Source organism: Aplidium turbinatum, chromosome 1 (assembly GCF_918807975.1).
Source record: "Aplidium turbinatum chromosome 1, kaAplTurb1.1, whole genome shotgun sequence".
In the NCBI taxonomy this organism is placed as follows: Eukaryota; Metazoa; Chordata; class Ascidiacea; order Aplousobranchia; family Polyclinidae; genus Aplidium; species Aplidium turbinatum.
Window position 1 is genome coordinate 49089787 of NC_137472.1, and position 20900 is coordinate 49110686.

The 20900-nt window shown below is 37.4% G+C and overlaps 1 protein-coding gene across 1 annotated transcript; it reads right to left on the minus strand.

Annotated features, from left to right (window-relative positions):
• Positions 1-1120: 1120 nt before the first annotated feature.
• Positions 1121-15719, minus strand: LOC145781963 (MOB kinase activator 3A-like). The gene is made up of 6 exons (XM_082593680.1): positions 15542-15719; positions 15112-15245; positions 8597-8759; positions 7457-7560; positions 5825-5923; positions 1121-4227 (listed from the first exon to the last, which is right to left on the minus strand). The coding sequence occupies exons 1-6, from the start codon at positions 15669-15671 to the stop codon at positions 4198-4200; spliced, it is 660 nt and encodes a 219-aa protein (XP_082449806.1). The 5' UTR covers positions 15672-15719; the 3' UTR covers positions 1121-4197.
• Between the last annotated feature and the right edge of the window lie 5181 nt (positions 15720-20900).

The window sequence follows — 20900 nt, forward strand, 5'->3', positions numbered from 1 at the left end:
TGGTTTTGAATCTTTATCCTTAAACTGACGAAGCCTTGATAGATTATTCCTGGTAGTTTGGCATACTTGTAGACTAGAGGCTTTTGACGCAGAGCCAGTTGACGAGATCGACGGAGTGAATTTTTCCGATTGTTGAAGTGTTGTTGCCGGGGAATTATTTCATCCATTAGGTGCCACTAAATGGAGAGTGGATTCGCAAGCGCACACCCCGAGAGTCGAACCAGCGCGGCTTGATCTTGAAGCTCTTCGTTCACAAAGTCACGCGTTAACCAACTGAGCTATCGGGACGGACAGCTAACTTCAGTGTGGCCAGCCTTACGATTTTCCTCAAAATTTGTCCTTGTATGCTTTTGAGCTTGCCTATTTTATATCTTTGCGGGTCGCTTGATTTTGAGACTGAAATTGAGAGTGTTTTGCTCTAGACTGAGTCAATGTTGCGTCTTTTCCCAACTTTTTCTCGTTAATTTCTCGCGCGGGCTTGCGGTGATCGAAGCCAAACGTCACAACTGGGGATGGTAAATCATAGCGATGCGAAACTTCATCCGCTTTTGGCTTATCCGCAACACTAGAAGGGTTACGTTTTTTTGTAATTTACAAAACATTTTACTTCTTATGGGTTATATAAGAAGAGTGAAGTTGGTTTTAAAGTAATTTAAGGTTTTTAGTTGAAAGCAAGCCAGCAGTAAAGCGTAAAAAAAATGTCAAATTAGCAATTGACCCTTCTAATGTTGAAGGAACAACGGAGTTGCGCGTCCCGTAATGTACCGTCCCAAGTCACAACGTCACGGTTGTGCTGCTGCATTCAAAGAAGCATATGCCAGCACGGTTTGGAAAAATTTAAAGGTTTTTTGAAACGAAAAATTGTAATGACAAGGTATGGCGAAGAGAAATCCTACACTGACAGTGAGTAATTCCTTTATTTGTGAGAATTCCTTTACAACAGTTCACATCGGTAAATATCACGCATGTTAGTGGTGGGGACCTTTTTTAGAGATCGTTTGTAATTCAGCGGAAAGCCACCATCTTCTATTGACTTGCGTATTTTGGAATTGTTTTCTTAGACTTGCTTGTTTTTATGTAATAACTTGGCACGCGCTGCCTAACTTGTTGGAGAGCGATCCACGCTGAATATGAAAACATTTAATGGAAAAAGAAATTCTAAAGCAGCTAAAACAGGTCACTTCAAATTAAACTTCCAGTGACAATAAAAAAGTGACTGCTGTAAATGTGATTACACCTGGTACTGGAGTTATTTCGACGAGTATAGATGACGAAAGTCTTGGAGTTTTGATGCAAATCCAAAATTATTCATCCCATTGCCTTGAGGTGGAACTGAAGCCGACATGCAAACAATTTAAAACCACATACTGAAAAGCAATCCTACTTTATGTATGAAAATATGCAAGGCTAGTAGCCTACTTCCCAGTCAACAAAGTTAGTTCTTTTCACACTAGACGTAAGGATTTACCTACCATCTTCATACGTCGAATCAATGTAATTAGAATTATTTTTGTTGGATTAGATAAACTGTGCTACGTCAAAATAACGTAGCTGCAGTGTTGACCTTGTTGATAAGATAAAGCTCAGCATGGAGTGCAAGAACATTGTATTGACCAATCATCGTCAGCCAGTGACATAATAGGTGAGAACATAGCGCATAGCAAGAACACAGCAGCATGTATGACAAAATAAAACGAAAAAGAACTAATTTTAAAAACATGATTGGGCAGGTGAAGTGATAAAATTAAATAGAGTGTGTTGTCTCGTAATTAAATTGAAACAACAAAAAATTTATGAAATGTAATACAGTACAAGGGAGCCCAAAAGAGCGAGCGAATCAGTCATGGTTCAATCAATGTAAAAAGGCTGATTTTCTAGTTGGGAAGATATAAAAGTTAGGCAGAACATTATGATGACAGCAACTGTGTTTGCAACGCATCTTGATGAAAAACCGCGAACCCCAAACGTGGTAAATTTCAAACCATGAAACACGACAAACTTAACGAAACGCATCTTTTTGACACTAAACAAATCTATTGAGTAACAAAGTAAATCGGTTGTCTTGCTTAAGTAAAGCGTGCACGCAAAAATCGAAATAATTAAGCGAAATATCATTCCGGTGTCACTTAATGGAACCATGGCCTCCTAAAGATATGGCCTGATTTGTCACATTTTGCAGAAATTTCCAGGTTTTTCTAACTTTGGGCGAACGTTTAAATAAATTTTTCTAAAAATTAGATTTTTACGCTTTCTTTACTCTTTTCCCCAGATGACACAATAGGTTTTAACATTCTCACATGTTAAAAAACAAAGAAATTTTGATTTCGAAGATTTTAGTCAGACTGTTAATTTTTCAATAACAGTCTGATTTAGCGTTTTTCAACTTACTTTTTCTCATTTGCTACTGCTTCCCCAAAGCAACAAAAAAGTTTAATGTCATTAGGAAACCGCAAAAAGTAAAAACATTTCAAAAAATGTCAGACAAACACTAGCAGTAGATGTAATCAAAATCTGCCAAATGTAACAAATCAGGCCGCATCTCCAGGTGGCCATGATGGAACAAATATGGCTTGCATCACAACATTGCTAGTGGCAGTAGAACAACACCTATCCTACCGTGAGGTTGTCCAAGATTCACCAAAAATTAAAAAAAAAAAACATAAAAACATTGTTTTTCTTTTAAACTAGTACAAAGAAATATTTGAGCGTTCGGATATCGAAAAAATCTTCAAATTCCGCAATACCAAGAAATATGCAAACGATGGCGCTTTCTTAAGCTGAGTGCATGACGTCAATAACGTCATCATACAAAGCAAGAACCGAGTCGCAGGGAACAGGTTTAAAAATGACGTAGTAAAAGAGCGAAGCAATCGTGTGTCGCGTTGCTCTCACAAAACGCAAATTTATCGATTGCAAACAGCTGCTTTTGAGATTGGCTGGTGTGAAAGCGATTCGTGTTTTCAAATCACAGTACGCTTTCCACGAAGCAATTTTTTGACATAAAAAAATATAGTTTGTCTACTTCGCCATTTCGGTTTGACGGATAAACATGATCATTTGGAGACGGCAAAAATGTTACAATCGACAATAAAACTATTTACAGGTGGAGTGTCACCGTATGGAGGCTACGATGTGGTAGACCGCACTGATGCGTCTCATGACATTGCACAACCCAGCCGGCGCCATATTTACATCGTTTCAATGTCTAAATAATGCTTCTCCACAGTCTTAAAAACTAATGTGTTGCAGCAATGTGTTGTAGCAGTGTTGCAGCAGCAGAGAGTAGCATAAGGTCGTGATGCCTCGCGTAAGCGAGTCAAGCTAAATAACAATAAAGCAACAAAGCCGAAGATGAACATGAGTTGTACAGTGATTGCCTGGTGATTACGAAACGAAACTAGTCGTGTCGATCCAGCGTAAACAAGCATAACGAACAATAAACTAAACGAACAAAAATCACCAGTCAAAAGTTATAGTATTCTTACTTCAGCTTATCACCATAATATCATATAATTATAAATGACGAAAAATTTGTGATCAGACACGACAAACAAAATGAAGGAGACATTCGAGCACAATTGAATGGCCTGACATGATGTTGATTCTCCATTCGACAAACGCAAGAGCCAACCGGACTGACCTAAGCACGTGAAGTTGTAGGTGGTTCAGGATCAGGTGCTTTGTATCATAATCGACGATTACAAGCATCAGCTAGCAAATCAGTCCTTTTTTTATTTTGGTTCCACATTGACAGGTGTTAAACCAATGCAAAAATGACTGATTAGCCGACTGGCGCTGTTCTTAGTAACAACAAACCCGAATGCTTTCTGCGCCAGTTGACGCGTCAGTGCAGGATCGTTATGACTATGTGTATTTTTAGTGCAAAAATATAATTGACACAAAAACGCAGTTGTTCTTTGTTGCCATATTTTCACATGAACGCTTTTTCAATATTACGTAATGATGACAATTCAACCATTCTCGCGTCAAGTTTCGTCGTAAAATAAAACGAAACCACAGAGCTGATATCTCAAATCACCATGCCTTTGGATGCTCTGGTTTGATGTCACAATGAAGACCATCTGGAAGCAGATGCTGGACCGCAGTAGTTCCATAAATGTCTCAGAGAATGTTCAATCAAAGGGCGCGCTGAAGTAATCTACCAACGAGAAGCATACGCAGTACTGTGGATTCGGTCTAGGAACATATGGTGGCTTGCATCTCTTTCTGCAAGGAAAAGATGAATTTCTCGTGAACGGAATACAACAATGAAGCTAGTCATGCGCAAGATGTCATTGGTATAGTGAAGCAATTCGCAAACAATAGGTAGGTAATAGGAAAACACACGAAAAGGGCATTTAACACAAAGACACAGCAGTCGTAGCTTATTATTATTACGCTCGTCTATTACGCCATTCGATTATGCGGATAGGCTTATAAATCAAAAAGAGGACTTTTGCCGCTACCGTGCGCATTGATGACTTTGGTTAAAATTTTCCTGCACAGCAGTTGCAAGCAACGATAGTTAGAATTTTATTCGATTTAGTTATTGGTATATCATAAGACAATATCCAGTTCCATTTAAATACATCGAGTGACTCTCTTATACTCGACTACATGTTGTTTCTTTGCTATTTCGAAAAGTGATTAAAAAAAGAATAAAATCAATAGCCCATAGTACCACCAGTTGTCATGCGCTCAAATACGGTGCGCACCAACAGTTTGTAGCAAAAGAGTTAATCAACAACTACACCAGAAAAAAAAGACAAAGTGATATCATCGAATGTACATCAAAAAAGCTTTCAATGCAACGCTTTTCACCTAATTTTGAGAAAATACGTTAGAGCATAAGCTTTGGATTTCGGTAAAGCCGGTTTTCGTATTTCTCGAATGAATGTAACAATTACAAGCGGACCAAATTTAAATAAGCCGGTAACCTACAACGGTATTTTAAAAAAGAAACCACTTTCTTGGTTTTGGTTTCTTAAAAAAGAACTTGTTTCGAAATCGAGACACTTTTATTTTGTTCTGAGCAGGAAACGAAAAACAACATTGTCAAAATAGGAAATGCTTGAATTTGGGAGTTAGGATCTGGGATAAGATATTTGGGCCATAAACAAAACACAAAATTCAACATCTAATCTGAAAGTGTGGTTAGAAAAGCTCACAAACCACATATGTTGCAAATTTGCCAAAGTGCCCAATTTCTGAAGTTTTAATTGTAATCAAGTGTAAACGATACATCATTACACACGTCGCCTAAAGCAATCAATAATCTACAGAAAATGATGTAGCATTTTTTGTGATTAAAACTTAAATGAGACAAGTTGTCAATGTCAACTTCCCTTACCAAACAAAACTATCTTACGTTATGAAATCGCAATACTGTGCAAAAAACACATTTGTTCACGATAGAAATTATCTATAATGACGCACAGTTTTCATAATGTCAACTACTATGTCACAATATCCGGCGTTGAACATTCAGTAAAATTTATGTAAATTATTTATTCGTTAACAGATAGAGTACTTCATCAATTTAATAAGCCCTGTTCAACCAAGCCAACGTAAACAACAGCGATGAAAACTGCTGAAAGAAGTCATCCTCGAATCGATGACGTCATTGGCGGGTCACCGTATTTCTGGCAGCACACACGGCTACACCAATTCGGATAGGTTGAAGTGGTGTTAAAAATAGCGGCAGTTCACAGCAGGGATTTTTCTCGCTGGATTCTACTGAATAGAGTCCTCGAAGTCTAAATATCTTGTTTAGCGCTTGACGTGGAGACGAATCTCAGCAAGGATAAAACAGCTTTACACCTACCAGTGGCTCGAGCTCTCTCTTATCAACAAGGTTGAAAGATTTGACGAAGTAGAAGAAATGCTTGTAGCAGGCATTGATGTGAGCTTCTGCTCCCATGCTCTGTGTTTAAAAGAGAAACATTACGGACATAACTGCCAGCTATCTTAATTAGAATTTAGATGTAACACAAAACCCGTCATCTAAATGTAGGCCTATACCAGACAGCAAATCAGTCATTCTTTACATTAGTATCACGGATGCAGACGTTGAATCAAAGTAAAAAATGATTGCTTTGCTGTCTGGGATCAACCACGCTAATGCATTGCATATGGCATTAATTCCCAACACATACAAGCGCCAGTAAAAGCTGCCGTTTTGATATTCCTCCAACATCGCTGAACGTTGAACCGATGTAAAGCAGGCCAGTTTTGCTGGCTATGGAGAAAACAACTAAGAAGTCGGCGTATTTATAATCTGCAGGCCGCCACAGTAACCACGTGATGCTGTGAGGGTCTTTCTCAAAACTTTCTGATCTGAAGTAAATTAAACGAGCAATTCGGTGTACGCAGACTGTCATAATGGTTTGGTCTTTTGGAATTTTGATGACATGGGTTCGATTCCCACTGCTGCCATTACTTTTTTCTCTCTTTAATTACGAAACAAAGTTCAAAGCAAGAAGCAATGCTCTGAGTGATAAAAGAGCCACAAGGACTGCAGTCAGCTGGTTTATAGAAAAAATTGTCGTGTCTTTAAGGTGTCTGTCTACCATTAAAATACTCCATCAGCTGCAGACAGTCGCCATGTCGGCTCAGTCAAGTCGACAGAAGTAAAATAGAGAAAAATCAAGTGCTCTTATCAATATGCTGCATGTAAATGCAGCTGATAGAATGTAAAACAATAAAGATACGCGTAACATCAAGTGCGACAAAAGCGCGATCATTTCAAGAATTGAATGTTCAGCATTATGAAAAGCTTACATACTCTTCTGCACAATGAGTAAAAACCTACATACAAAGACATTGTGAGGGACCAAAGGTCAAGCTGCTTATGGTAATAACAACACTTGTATAGCGCCACATCTACAGTACAATGCTCCTGGGCGCTGCACACGACGATAACACAATTTATCCAAATAACGCTTATTCAATTCTCCTCTCTCAGTCTCTCTGTCGGTATCATAGCTGATTCAGCTCTCGATGAACAATGATGTTTCAGTTGAATCGATCTCGTGTGCCTTGCCAAAGCTTAATAAGGTGTTTGTTGTATGGTTAAAAATTATGTAGAAAGGGAAATCTTTGAGCTCCTCTAGGCCGTTTTCCGAGTATTTTACCACTTAAAGATAAATCTTCGAGTTGGCCTTTCTTTATTCAAGTAGATTACTTGTATTCGTCCGTTCAAGAAAAGCATATTTGTGATGAATGAAGTTGTAAAACTCCAGGTGATCATGGTTGCAACAAAGTAAACGTGTCAACTCTTATTTTTTAAACTTGTTCTCCGTCAGTGAATATCCACACAACGTCAAAACCAAAATGTAGAAAAATAAAAGCTTAGTAGTTCGCAACTATACTTCTTGCAACCAAGGAATGGATGTTGGCTTAGGACCAATTATCAAAAATGTACAAAAACTCATGATTTCTTTGAATTTGCTCTTACGTGAACTCTGTCGAAGTGGTGGATGTAGACGTGGACAAAGACTCTGTGAAGCCGAGTGAGGATCTTCTTGCAACTGGCCTGAAAGGATTTGGGAAATGGAGTTCCTGGAAGATTTGCAAACAAATTGAAGACTTATTAGATGTTTTTAATAGCCCTTAAATTTACAAGGAAAATAATGACCCAACTTACAACTAACAAAATTTTTTGAATAAGCAGAAATGAAATTGTGAGGGGCTGGAGACGCCAAAACATATTTACATAGTTAGACAGAACTTTTCAATTAAAAATAATTAAAATAAGTGGAAACGTGGTGATTAATTATTGGCGGGAAGCAAAACAATGACGTGATGCGTTGTGCAGCAGAGAAAGATTTTAATAAATTCAATAATAATATTCAAAACACCAACAAAAGCCGCTGGAACTCTGTGACTAGAGGAAGTTGCTTCGCATATCGTTACGTTGGCACAAATACGCTCAGTGCATCACGGGAAGGATTTCACCAATCACCTGTGTAATTTGCAAGTGACTGGCACCTGTGTATCAACCATACTGTAAAACAATTCTTATCCAATATTCCGTAAAAGAATAAGGAAGTTGAAGTTGCGTTGCTGAACAGGTTGTGTTAACCTGTTTTAGCCACCTTGATAAAGTCAGTCGTGCTGACTGACGAAACGTCGGAAATACAAAAGCTAGTTATCATCTTTAACATCAGGAGGTAACCTAGTAAATAGTCACCAGAAGAACGCAAATTACTTTTATTATAAAATGCCTGGTGAACAGTCTCTCTCTGTTTTTACTACCATTAGAAGTTGAAGTGTTGTTTAAGAAAACAGTCAATCACTACATGAAAGAATTTCGAAATTAAAAATAGTTTATAATTGACAATTTCGGTGCTTTTGACGTCACAAAACTACCTTTCTTGCATGTTCTACTGAAACATCTAAATTTTCAGAGCTAAAGTTAGAAATTACGTCAAGGAAAGACATCTTGTCTTTTTAGTTATAAATACAAGTGATCGTATTTGTATGATGCAAAAAATACATCAAACTGCCTAAAATATCTACTATGAGTGACATGAAGACGAATGTTCGCATAATTTCAAATTTTTCTATCTCTCCACAGATATTTCTCAGAACATACCAACTTTGGTCGGAAAAATCGATTCATCGTTGACCAACTGTTCAATCCACTGCATTAACTCGCTGATGTAGTCAGAAGCAGATAATATGGTCGGCTTTTTGTATTTGTCATTGTCTTGCCAGCGGTATTCGTATTTCGGTCCACCGGACATAATGGGGCATGTCTGAAAGTGAACAAATATTGCACAGTGATTAAGTAGTCAAACTCAAGAGCTAAGATTTGAAAAAACAAACACAGCGTTTATCCCATAAACATCGATATTGAAATCACCAGTATTCATTTGGTGGTTAATCTAGTTTCTAAGAATTTTTATGAAAACGCAAAGTTGTGGGAAGCTACACGTCTACGTTTCTAACATATTTCTACAAAGAGAGAAGCAAAAATGATAATATGAGAAAAAATTCCACGGTCTTGAGGTTGGGACAAAAGACAAACTCTTTTAAACAACTAAAAGTGGAAAAAGAATCACCTCTTTTATATCTGGCATTTTTAACTTTTTATAAGTGTTTAAAATACTGGCATGTTAAATGAAAAAGCTTCAGTGGCTCCATCAGGATCAGGAAGTGCGGCCTGTGCACTCTGCAAAGTAGTGTGATTCTAGGCATCGCATTATGTGGAATCAACAAACGCAGCTAAGTTGCATCTTAAGTGTTGTTGATAACTTATGTTTGCTGAAATAAAGCGTGAAACGCAACTTAGGGGTGTTGAACCGTCTTCGATTCGAAGGGTAACACTGAAATGTTGAAAACGTGGCGTGACACAAAATGGTCATCAGAAGTTGTTGACTCTATTGCAGTGAGATGCCATTTCGATACCATTTCAACCCTGTATACTTTTTCCTACCTTTCATGCAACGTCAGATACAGTAAGACACGCGCTTGTGCACTGGTTTTGCAACGCACAACTTCCTGTATATACATCCACTGATTCATAATCGCTTGGCATGACGTAATACGGAAGACAATTATACAGAGGCGAGTTAAACATCACAAAATCCAAGCATTAATCTATTAAAACGAGACTAGACGTTTAAAAATTCATGAAACAAAGACTGAGACGTGATTGACAGCAAACATGAATTATTATAATTGGTATAGCACAATAAGTTGGCATCACAGTAAAAAATAACAGCTATTGTTCAATAACAAGTTGCACAAGTCAATGACTTAATTTGGATAGAATTTGACATGTTTTTGCTCGCAAGTTAACTGACGCAACACTTAACCGACGTAAATGTTTGTCAAACAACAACACTCTTCATTTAAGGACTTGTATGTACTGACCAACTTTTCTCCCACTATGCGTTTGTAGTAGTTTGAGAGGTAAAATGATCAACAAGAAACGAGTCCACAAGAACGGTACGAACTGTAGTGTTAAAGGGCACATAAGAAACAAATACACAACTACGTTGTAATCCAATGTTACGTTACTGTTTCAATCTGTTCTTATTCAATCAAATTACAAATATGACGTATACGTTTGTTGTGAAGTGATGACGTCTTTAACGTCTAGCCGAGGCAGTTGCCAGGTGAAGAAGTGAATTGCAATCCAGTTGGTCAAATTAAAATCATTCCTTTCTGCATTGATTCAATTGGTGTGACTGTTGGACGTTGATTCAATGTAAAAAGGTGAATGACTTGTGCCCTCAAGCTGGGGAGAATCCATGCCATGACGTTTAAGTTGAAAGACATCAGGGGTGCTTTAAATTGGCTTTAGCCCAATATTCTGGTTGAAAATATTCACTTGCAAGTGCGATAAAGGTGCAAAATGTGATCGGTTGGTAAATCTATCAGAATCAAGCACGTGCTAACATGAAACGTAATGATTAGGAACGACTGTGCTACAGTATCTTTCATAAGAACATTCTGCAATCTTGTCTGTGATGAAAGTAACCAATCAATAGTTGATTTGTTTACTTACCAATCCAAAATTAGATATTTTTAGGCCTTGTTAGTTAGTTTGTAAACAGATCTTGTGCTACAGTATCTTTCATAAGAACATTCTGCAATCTTGTCTGTGATGAAAGTAACCAATCAATAGTTGATTTGTTTACTTACCAATCCAAAATTAGATATTTTTAGGCCTTGTTAGTTAGTTTGTAAACAGATCTTATGGCTAGTGCAGTTTTATCAGGACTTTAAGTTACAACAATAGGGTCTGCTACTATTCGGCGAGTCCGATTCGGCGAGTCCGATTCGACTAGTCCGATTCGGCGAGTTCCCTTTTCGGCGAGTGCCCTATTCGGCGAGTTTTTGAAATTTTTGAAAGGAAATTATCGGGTACCGTAGCCTAATTATAATTGCCGTTTTTACATCGTTTTAACGTCGCTAAACGTTGAAATCGTGCAGAAAGGAATAAAAATAAAATGTTTGAACTATTAAATTAAAATTCTTCATGTCAGTTTAGTTGTTTTTATTTCTGACCATCATATGAAAAACAATACACGTCAACATAGCAAAGGTCGAGAAAAAGGTAGAAGCGACAAAACGCGAACGTTAAAACGTGCTTGTGACCGAAGTAAGTTATTGAGTTGAAAGAAATTTGGCACGGTCGCAACACTTTCAGAAAAATTTAAGATATGAAGGGAAAATAAAACAAAAAAATGTTACAAAAAAAAAGAAAAAAAAGATCATGTTTATGTCTATAAGTTAGTACTTTTGAATAGTTAAAATGATTAGTTTGGACCAACAAATGTGTGGCCTACAGCTTGGTTTGAAAGGAAGTTATCGGGTACCGTAGCCTAGTTATCCCGACCAGCAAAAATTTGTTCCAAGAACACAGTTCATTTTTACATTGTAGTAACAGAATGAAAAGGCTAAACAAATGTGTGGCCTATCGTGTTAACGTCGCTAAACGTTGAAATCGTGTAGAAAAGGGAGCTTTTGCTGACTAGGATACTTTGAAACTGAGAAACATTCACAGAAGCCCTACGCTTTGTTCCAAGAACCCATTTAGCATAACATTTCATTTGTACATTGATTCAACGTCTGAATACATTATCTTAAAAATGCAACGTATTGTAGGGCTTCTGTGAATGTTTCTCAGTTTCAACGTATCCTAGTCAGCAAAAGCACCCTTGTCTACACGATTTCAACGTTTAGCGACGTTAAAACGATAGGCCACACACTTGGTTAGCCTTTTCATTCTGTTACTACAATGTAAAAATGAACTGTTAGGCTAACTGGGTTCTTGGAACAAATTTTTGCTGGTCGGGATAACTAGGCTACGGTAGCCTACCCGATAATTTCCTTTCAATCTAAGCTGTAGGAGTGTAGGTCACACATTTGTTGATCCAAACTAATCATTTTAACCATAGGCGACTAAGCCGTGGGGACCAGGCCCCCACGCATATTTCCGCGTGGGAGCAACTTTTTATGCGGCATTGATACATAAAACAATAGATGAACTAGCGATCGGCAGCAGGAAAACATTTTTAAATGCAAACCGCAACAGCTTCGCAGTAAATAATCACTAGAACGAGTAGCGATGCTACAATCCCACCCCAGACAAAAAAATCTGTAATTTTTACGTTGATTTAACGTCTGCAGACGTTGAATCAATGTAAAAATGACTGATTTTGCTGCCTGTGACATAGCAAAAATCTACCATTTTGCGTCGATTCAATGTCATCAGATGTTGAATGCACCCAAAAACAACATAATTTGCTACGTTGACGCAGCGTGCGTTTAACTTAATGCGCTTGCAAACAGCCTCGCTGTCGCTTTCGGAAGTCGAAACCTCTGCAGAGAATTGTCGCGGCAGTGAATCGGTTGCTGTGAAAATGAACTTGAATATGTTGCTATGTTTACTACCTTTGCTATGTTGACGTGTATTGTTTTTGATATGATGGTCAAAAATATAAATAACTGAACTGACATGACGAATTTTAATTTAATAGTTCAAACATTTTATTTTTATTCCTTTCTGCACAATTTCAACGTTTAGCGACGTTAAAACGATGTAAAAACGGCAATTGTAATTAGGCTACGGTACCCGATAATTTCCTCTTAAAAATTTCAAAAACTCGCCGAATAGGGCACTCGCCGAAAAAGGCTCTCGCCGAAAAGGGAACTCGCCGAATCGGACTAGTCGAATCGGACTCGCCGAATCGGACTCGCCGAAACGGGCCATTCCGACAACAATATAGGGATAATGACGTTTTAAAACAAAACTAACGATAACAGCTAAAATAAAGTTAAATTCTTGCTTTGTTAAGTCCATTTACTTAACTACATTGGTCAACAAATTGTTACTACTTTTTTAATCAGAGATATTATGCTTGAATGAATGTCGAACCCAGACAGCAAAATCTGTCATTTCTACACTGACTCGACGTCTGCAGATGTTGAATCAATGTAAAAATGACTGAATTTGCTGTAAGGGGCCGATTTACTTGCTGGATTGGTACATCAAAATATTTCCGTCATAAAAAATTCTCGCATTCATTCACAAATGGTACTTGTTTATCGCGTTTTCCTCTTGCGTACTTTTTATATACTTTTTGCCGAGTGAGTATAACTTAATTAACGTATAGCGTATAAGCGTATAACTTAATCGTATTAGCGTATAACTTAATCTATGTTTTGGCACAGTTTAACATAACGGCAATAACCCTGAGCGTATTTTTCGTATTTTAGAATAAGAACAACCGGGACTTACGACAAAAACATTCATCACAATTTTGGGGGAGACAGATTACATGCGTTCTTTTATCATTGATTAGTTAGTGATTCAGAAATTTATGAACATTAATAAAATAACAGCGCAACAATCATAGAACAAAAGCCGAAGCGGAAAGAATCCAAACTTCCAGCGCTATACCATTATACCAACGATGGGATGGCATGTAAGTAGAATTCAAAAATATGTCTGTCAAACAACCCAGACAGCAAAAATCCGTCATTTTTATATTGATTCAACATCTGCAGATGTTAAATCAATGCAAAAACGTTGGATTTTACTGTCTGGGTAAAAGGCGCAACTGACCAATATTAATAAAACTACACCAGTGTCTAAATAAGACCAAGACCACTAGACGAAGTTGCCAATTGAATTTCTACTGTTAAGAAAGTCAATAGAATATCTTACAGTACAAGATAGAAGAATAGCTTCATCACACGCAAGTACAGTATTTATAGACACAATAGGCATTAGCGTGTAATATTATGTAGTTTTCCTGATTCAAAGGAAATACCCGCTAACTAGATTTTGGTTTAAACAATTGAACTACAAAAAAAATAGCATATCAGTCGTTTATACATTGATTCAGCATATGCCAATGTTAAATCAATATAAAAACGAATTAATTTGCTGGCTAGGTCGGCCGCCATGGTATATTTCGTGGAGGCCACAGTTACAGGAGTTGGAATGTAGCCTGGTCCATTAACTCCTTCCTCTTAAAATGTGATACCACCTATGTTCAATTGTTCATGCTGTGGTATGGGCTATTGGGCTTGTTAAAAAAACTACTATCTACAAAGCTGTGACTCATCAAGCTGGAAAAAGTAATATATTTTAAATACAGTACAAGATTGTATAGCTTGCTCAACTATTGCTCAACTATTTGCAAATGAAAATTAATGACCGCATGACACCGCCTATTAACTCAACTTGTCAATGTAACAAATAAACAAACAAATTGACAAAACCTGATCAATGAGTAACTCGGAAGTGTATGACGTCACTAATGTGTAAATTCCAACAGTGAAAACAAAAGTATTGTACTGTTGAAGCTTCAGATATTCAAAGTTAAGATAACTAAACATTTTACATTACACCACGTCTCAACCAGTCAAGAAGTCAAAAAAGAGGCATTTATTGTTTGCAAAAAGGTACAGTGTGAACATAAAAATATGGGCAAAAAATTTATCATAAAATTCAAAAAAAAAAGTTCAAGGTAAGATGTGAACCAGCCGTGGTGCTCACGTCATCAAAAACAAAACATTACACTATTATCCAACTCTAATCCAGCAGCTAAATGTTTCCAAACACCTTGAGATAACCTATGCTAATTACCTTGCCATAATTTATGTTTTTAGGGGAGCACGAATTTGGCATTGTCACTTTGTCTTCACATAGTTTAGACGTTGGTTCAGTTTGGAATAACCTCATTGCTATTTTGAGCATACGGTGGTATAGTGCGTTTTGTAAATTAAACTGCAATCTCAGATACAACAGAACAGAAAGCAGTAAAGGACATATCGTCATCTAGTCAGCTGCTCCAATTATTTTGGCACGCTACAGTGTCTTGTATAGACATGGCCGGGAGTTCTGGAGTGATGTTAAACCGACGTCCTTTTGAGCATCCAGCAGACATTCTGACCACTTGGTCGTGCAACCGACCAGATATACTTTTTAGACTGAGGCAGTTATTGTTGTACACAAAGTTGATTATGGCCAATGCAGTCGATCAGTATTGTCAAATTTGTGGCAATGCCTGGAGTTTTGAGTCAAAATTGAAACAACTCCAACTAAATCTATAATTTAAGAACCTTACATTCTTGTTAAAAACTTACCTCTTTGGTACAAAAGTCTGAAACTGTTCCATAGATGAGATTAATTCTGTTGAAGAAGTCAACAACATGGACAGCAACCCAGTCATTTAAATCCTCGCCAGGGGGAAGTACAACAATTGCCTTCAAATCCAAACCTTATACAACACATACAAAAATATAATTATGCTATCATCAAACCGGTAAACTACAGTGCATTACTCAATATAGAACATGTACAAGAAGTGATTTACCTGGCAATCTACCTGCACTAGGCTGCAAAAAGAAACAGTCCTAAAGCTACAGAATACATGTAGTTCTGAGAGGTCATAAATTTATTAAATCAGATGCTTAGGCCTACATACGGTAGGCCTACTTAATTATTTCTCCATAAATAAGTTTTGCATAAACATGAACATGACCAACAAAATGAAGCATAAAATAGATAAAGTACCTGATCGTAAACTGGCCTGTGCTTTCTTGTGGAGATCGAATTTAGTTGTACCAGGTTCAAAATGTTTTTTAGGACGAAAAGTTCTTTCCTTATTGAAAACACTCTTCAAGTTTAGATGACCTTTCGACATCTTGGAAAATACTATATCTTTAGATAACAACTTAGTTGCAATATAACAATCCACTCTTTACAATGACTGCAAATACAAATGATTAATAAAACAACTGACAAAGCAGAAAGAAAGAGTTTTACGTCATTAATTCTACTATTAAGTTGAGCCTAATTTACAACTGTTGATTTTTTTTCAAAGTTTCCATGTACATAAGCATTGTCTTGGAAAAGTATTGTGAGCAGACATTTATTTGTTAATCTTTATCTTTTTGTCAACTCTAAATGTGTTTTTACAAAATTATGATGTTTAGACTAGATGTCAATTAAGCTCTGGGGGGAGACCGGGGCAATATGAACCACAAAAATTCGGGATGCTCTCATTTGCCCCCTAATTGATGTAGAATTATGAAATTTTCAGGTTGCATAGTCTTTAACATTATCTATAACATATCACAAGCACAATTCACTAACTTCTCTAAAATTTGAATTATTACAGTTTTTCATGAAAAAATGGCCTGGGGTATTATGAACCTTGCCGGGGCATTATGCACCAATATAAACAACTTTCCATAAAATGCTTCCAAGCAGTGATTGTCAACCCGGAAATTAGTAGAGTGGGGTTAAGAAGATTTTTAGGAAGTTTTTGCCTTTCAGGTCTGACTATTTGCATTATTTGAATAGGAAAAGCTGAAGTTATGAGGTTCCAATGCAGTCAGCAAGTCTTCACTTGCATAGTAATCTACACAACTGGTCTCCTAACAACAATGGTTGTGTGGTTGCATGCAAAAACTTAGCAATGGATTCAGACAAAAAACTCATGCAAGAGAGCCGCAACAAGATTGGCGAAGTGTTTTGTTTGTGGGAAATGCAATAAAGGAAGGAATGAAGTGGAAGGCCATGATGATGAGTTCTGCCATGGCATCGAAACAGTGACAGACTTCTGTTATCTGGGTGATCGGATAAATGGAAGTGGTGGATGTGAAGCAGCGGTGACAACAAGGGCAAGATTGGGCTGGGCAAAGTTCAGGGAATGTGGGGAAATGTTGTATGGCAGAAAATTCTCACTAAGGATGAAAGGGAAAGTATATCAGAGCTGTGTGCGGCCTGCAATGCTATATGGTAGCGAGACATGGATATTGAGAGAGAGTGAACTGGCAATCCTGAGAAGAACGGAAAGGTCAATGGTGAGAGCAATGTGTGGGGTGAAAACGAGAAGGGAAAAAAGGACTGAAGAATTGTTGGATATGCTAGAGATGAGAGAGACCATAGACCAACTGGCAAGGGCAAATGGAGTAAGATGGTATGGACATGTGATAAGGAGGGAGGAAGGAAGTTTTCTTAGAAAGGCACTAGATCTAAAGGTGGATGGGAAGAGGAAACGCGGTCGTCCAAGAAGAACGTGGAAACAACAAGTGAAGGATGAATTTAAAAAAGTCGGACTGAAGGAGGAAGATGCAAGGGACAGGGTGAAATGGAGAAAAGGGATTAAAACAATTGCTGCGCGGAAACAATCGGCCACCCCCACTAGTGGGGAACAAACCGACGATGGATTATGATGATGATGATGAACCACTGGTGAAGAAAGCTAGCACACAAAATTTATTTTTACATTTTTTAAAGACATGCTGATTATGAAATCACAACAGTTCACTTAGTCACATAGGTTAATGTTCATTGTTCAGTTTACTTAATCAGTTAACTTCATGTTCAGTGTTGAAGTGGCATTCAAATCGGATTGAGCCAAATGTTCTGGTTGTCTGCTCTGTGTAGGTGGGATAAGGGAGAACCTGCTTAATTTGGCTAGTTTCTACATATTTCACATCACCAGATGGGGGCTTTTTGAAAGTGAATTTTCACTTTTGTGGTAGAAACCATCTGGTTCATAATACCCCGGCTAGAGTGTTCTTATTCAAGCTATTGCCTAACAAAACGACATCAACATAAAGCTTAAAATCAGTTTGCATCAGTATTTCATACATATAACCTATCCCTGAATAAAAATCTGGATTTGGTTTGGGATTTTAGGTTTTGATTCAAATAAACGATTGATACGTTTAAGCAGTATACTATTAACCGATTTCGTCTGTATCTTAAAATCGTGGTTACATGTGCAATGTTATGGGCTGGTTGTGAACTGGGTTTTTTTTTCGGCCATTTATCGGTCATTGACCGATTTTTTAGCAAAATGTCTGAAAAAAATAGTCAATTCGGTCAAAATGTCCGAAAAAATATATAGTCAATTGACTAAATATGACCAAAAATGACTAAAAATGACCAAAATAAATAAAAAATGGCCGAATTTTTTCAAGTCATATCAGACAAATCACCGAAAACTCTCAGCAAAAAAAAAAACCCAGGTTGTGAACAAAATAATAATTACTGAAAAATGTAGAAAGACCCACAAGTTTTTTTGTAAATTGAACTAGAATTTCTTAAAATTTTCATTTCATACATTTAAATAGCTGTATCCTACTGTTAAATTATTGAACCTTGCTAATCAAGGGCTACCATAGGCTGAGCTATGTCAATAGCAGTCTAATTCCATGTCAAATCGCTTGTCTTCTACTATTCTGTGCAGTGTTCCCATTGACTTGAGTCTCCAAAACATCAAATTTTTTCCAAAAAGTTCCAAACATCAGACTCAAAATCTTATTGATTTCTATAATAATCTAAGTTTCTCACACCTAACTTAACAGCACATCTGAATTTATAAAATGCACAAACACAAGTGGTAAATTTTGCGTAAACTGTGCATTGAAACAAGTACCGTATTCGTAACGCTATTACTGCAGAATAATACACAGTGGTTGTGTATTATTCTGCAGTAATAGCATTACGAATACCGTACTTGATAAGAATGGTTGCACTACAGTATTAATTTGCAATGTCCATGGGGTGCGCAAATACAAATATTTTGGAAACCCCTATAAGAAATTCACAAAACCAGCGTCCACTCTTCAGTCTTCTTTGTACATTCTATATCGCCGAGATGGACCTCCAGTTTCCATATCCTGAATTAAACTTGAAAATACGGTACATTAATCAGAACACAAACCTACAGTATTCATACATATAGAAGCAGTGGCGTACGCAGGATTTTCTCAAGGGGGGGGCCATTGAGAGTAGCGTAACCAGGAATTTTGAAAGGGGGAGTTTTACGGCCGGCGGGCGAAGCCCGACGGCGTTTTCGCCTAAAACGACACCCAGTGGCGGGGGGTCTGGGGGGCCCCTCAGAAAATTTTGAAAAATTACTTCGAATTTGGTGCATTCTGAGAGCATTTCCAACAAAAATGTGGGTATGAATATTCCTGTAAAATGGTGCTGTCAGGTGGCATAGCAAAAGGATAAGATCATGTTTTCTTGGGCATTTTTCGGAAATAAAGCTAGACGTTTTCATGATATCCCAGTATGGTTTTAGTTTAGACTTTATCCATTTCTTTCTCACTATAATAGGCTTACAGAACACTATGCTACATTGGCATACCTGGGGTGGGGTAGGTGGATTGGGCCATGTATTTCGTATTGGCTTAGTCTATATTGTTAATTGCTTTGACAGAGCAATGCAAAACATATTAAATGGCTTAATATACGTCGTTAACTACTAAAACATTTTAAAGGGGGGGGGGCCATGGCCCAATGGCCCCCCCCCCCTGCGTACGCTAGTGTATAGAAGTACCCTGTTCTAATAAAAACAGCCTTGATATATAACAGAAGTACTCTGCCCTAGAAGAAAAATCACACATCAAAACATCAGATATCACTCAGTTTGCTCCAGCCTTGTTAATTATTATTAGTGTTGCCACTTGTCAGTCGCCGACAATTGAATCTCTCAAAGTCAAAACCGCTTCAAAGTTTTTTCAAACCTTTTAGCATAGGATTAAAAAATATAGAAGTTAAATAAAAATTCTAAATTCATATTTAACAAAGGTTTCGAAGACTAGATTGTTTTCATGTTTAATTCCATTGAATAAACACGTAATAAAAAGCAATTTTGCTTTAAAAGCACAGCACTTTCTCGATGAAGCTCAAAATGAAGATAGGCCTACTGAAGCGGACTCTGCTGCTTAGCCAGGGGCGCCGGAAGCGGGGGGGCAGGGGGGCGAATGCACATTTTGCAATAGGCTATAACAATTTCTGCTATTCGCTTTTAGCCTAATTCTTAGGGAAAAAAGGACTGAAGAATTGTTGGATATGCTAGAGATGAGAGAGACCATAGACCAACTGGCAAGGGCAAATGGAGTAAGATGGTATGGACATGTGATAAGGAGGGAGGAAGGAAGTTTTCTTAGAAAGGCACTAGATCTAAAGGTGGATGGGAAGAGGAAACGCGGTCGTCCAAGAAGAACGTGGAAACAACAAGTGAAGGATGAATTTAAAAAAGTCGGACTGAAGGAGGAAGATGCAAGGGACAGGGTGAAATGGAGAAAAGGGATTAAAACAATTGCTGCGCGGAAACAATCGGCCACCCCCACTAGTGGGGAACAAACCGACGATGGATTATGATGATGAACCACTGGTGAAGAAAGCTAGCACACAAAATTTATTTTTACATTTTTTAAAGACATGCTGATTATGAAATCACAACAGTTCACTTAGTCACATAGGTTAATGTTCATTGTTCAGTTTACTTAATCAGTTAACTTCATGTTCAGTGTTGAAGTGGCATTCAAATCGGATTGAGCCAAATGTTCTGGTTGTCTGCTCTGTGTAGGTGGGATAAGGGAGAACCTGCTTAATTTGGCTAGTTTCTACATATTTCACATCACCAGATGGGGGCTTTTTGAAAGTGAATTTTCACTTTTGTGGTAGAAACCATCTGGTTCATAATACCCCGGCTAGAGTGTTCTTATTCAAGCTATTGCCTAACAAAACGACATCAACATAAAGCTTAAAATCAGTTTGCATCAGTATTTCATACATATAACCTATCCCTGAATAAAAATCTGGATTTGGTTTGGGATTTTAGGTTTTGATTCAAATAAACGATTGATACGTTTAAGCAGTATACTATTAACCGATTTCGTCTGTATCTTAAAATCGTGGTTACATGTGCAATGTTATGGGCTGGTTGTGAACTGGGTTTTTTTTTCGGCCATTTATCGGTCATTGACCGATTTTTTAGCAAAATGTCTGAAAAAAATAGTCAATTCGGTCAAAATGTCCGAAAAAATATATAGTCAATTGACTAAATATGACCAAAAATGACTAAAAATGACCAAAATAAATAAAAAATGGCCGAATTTTTTCA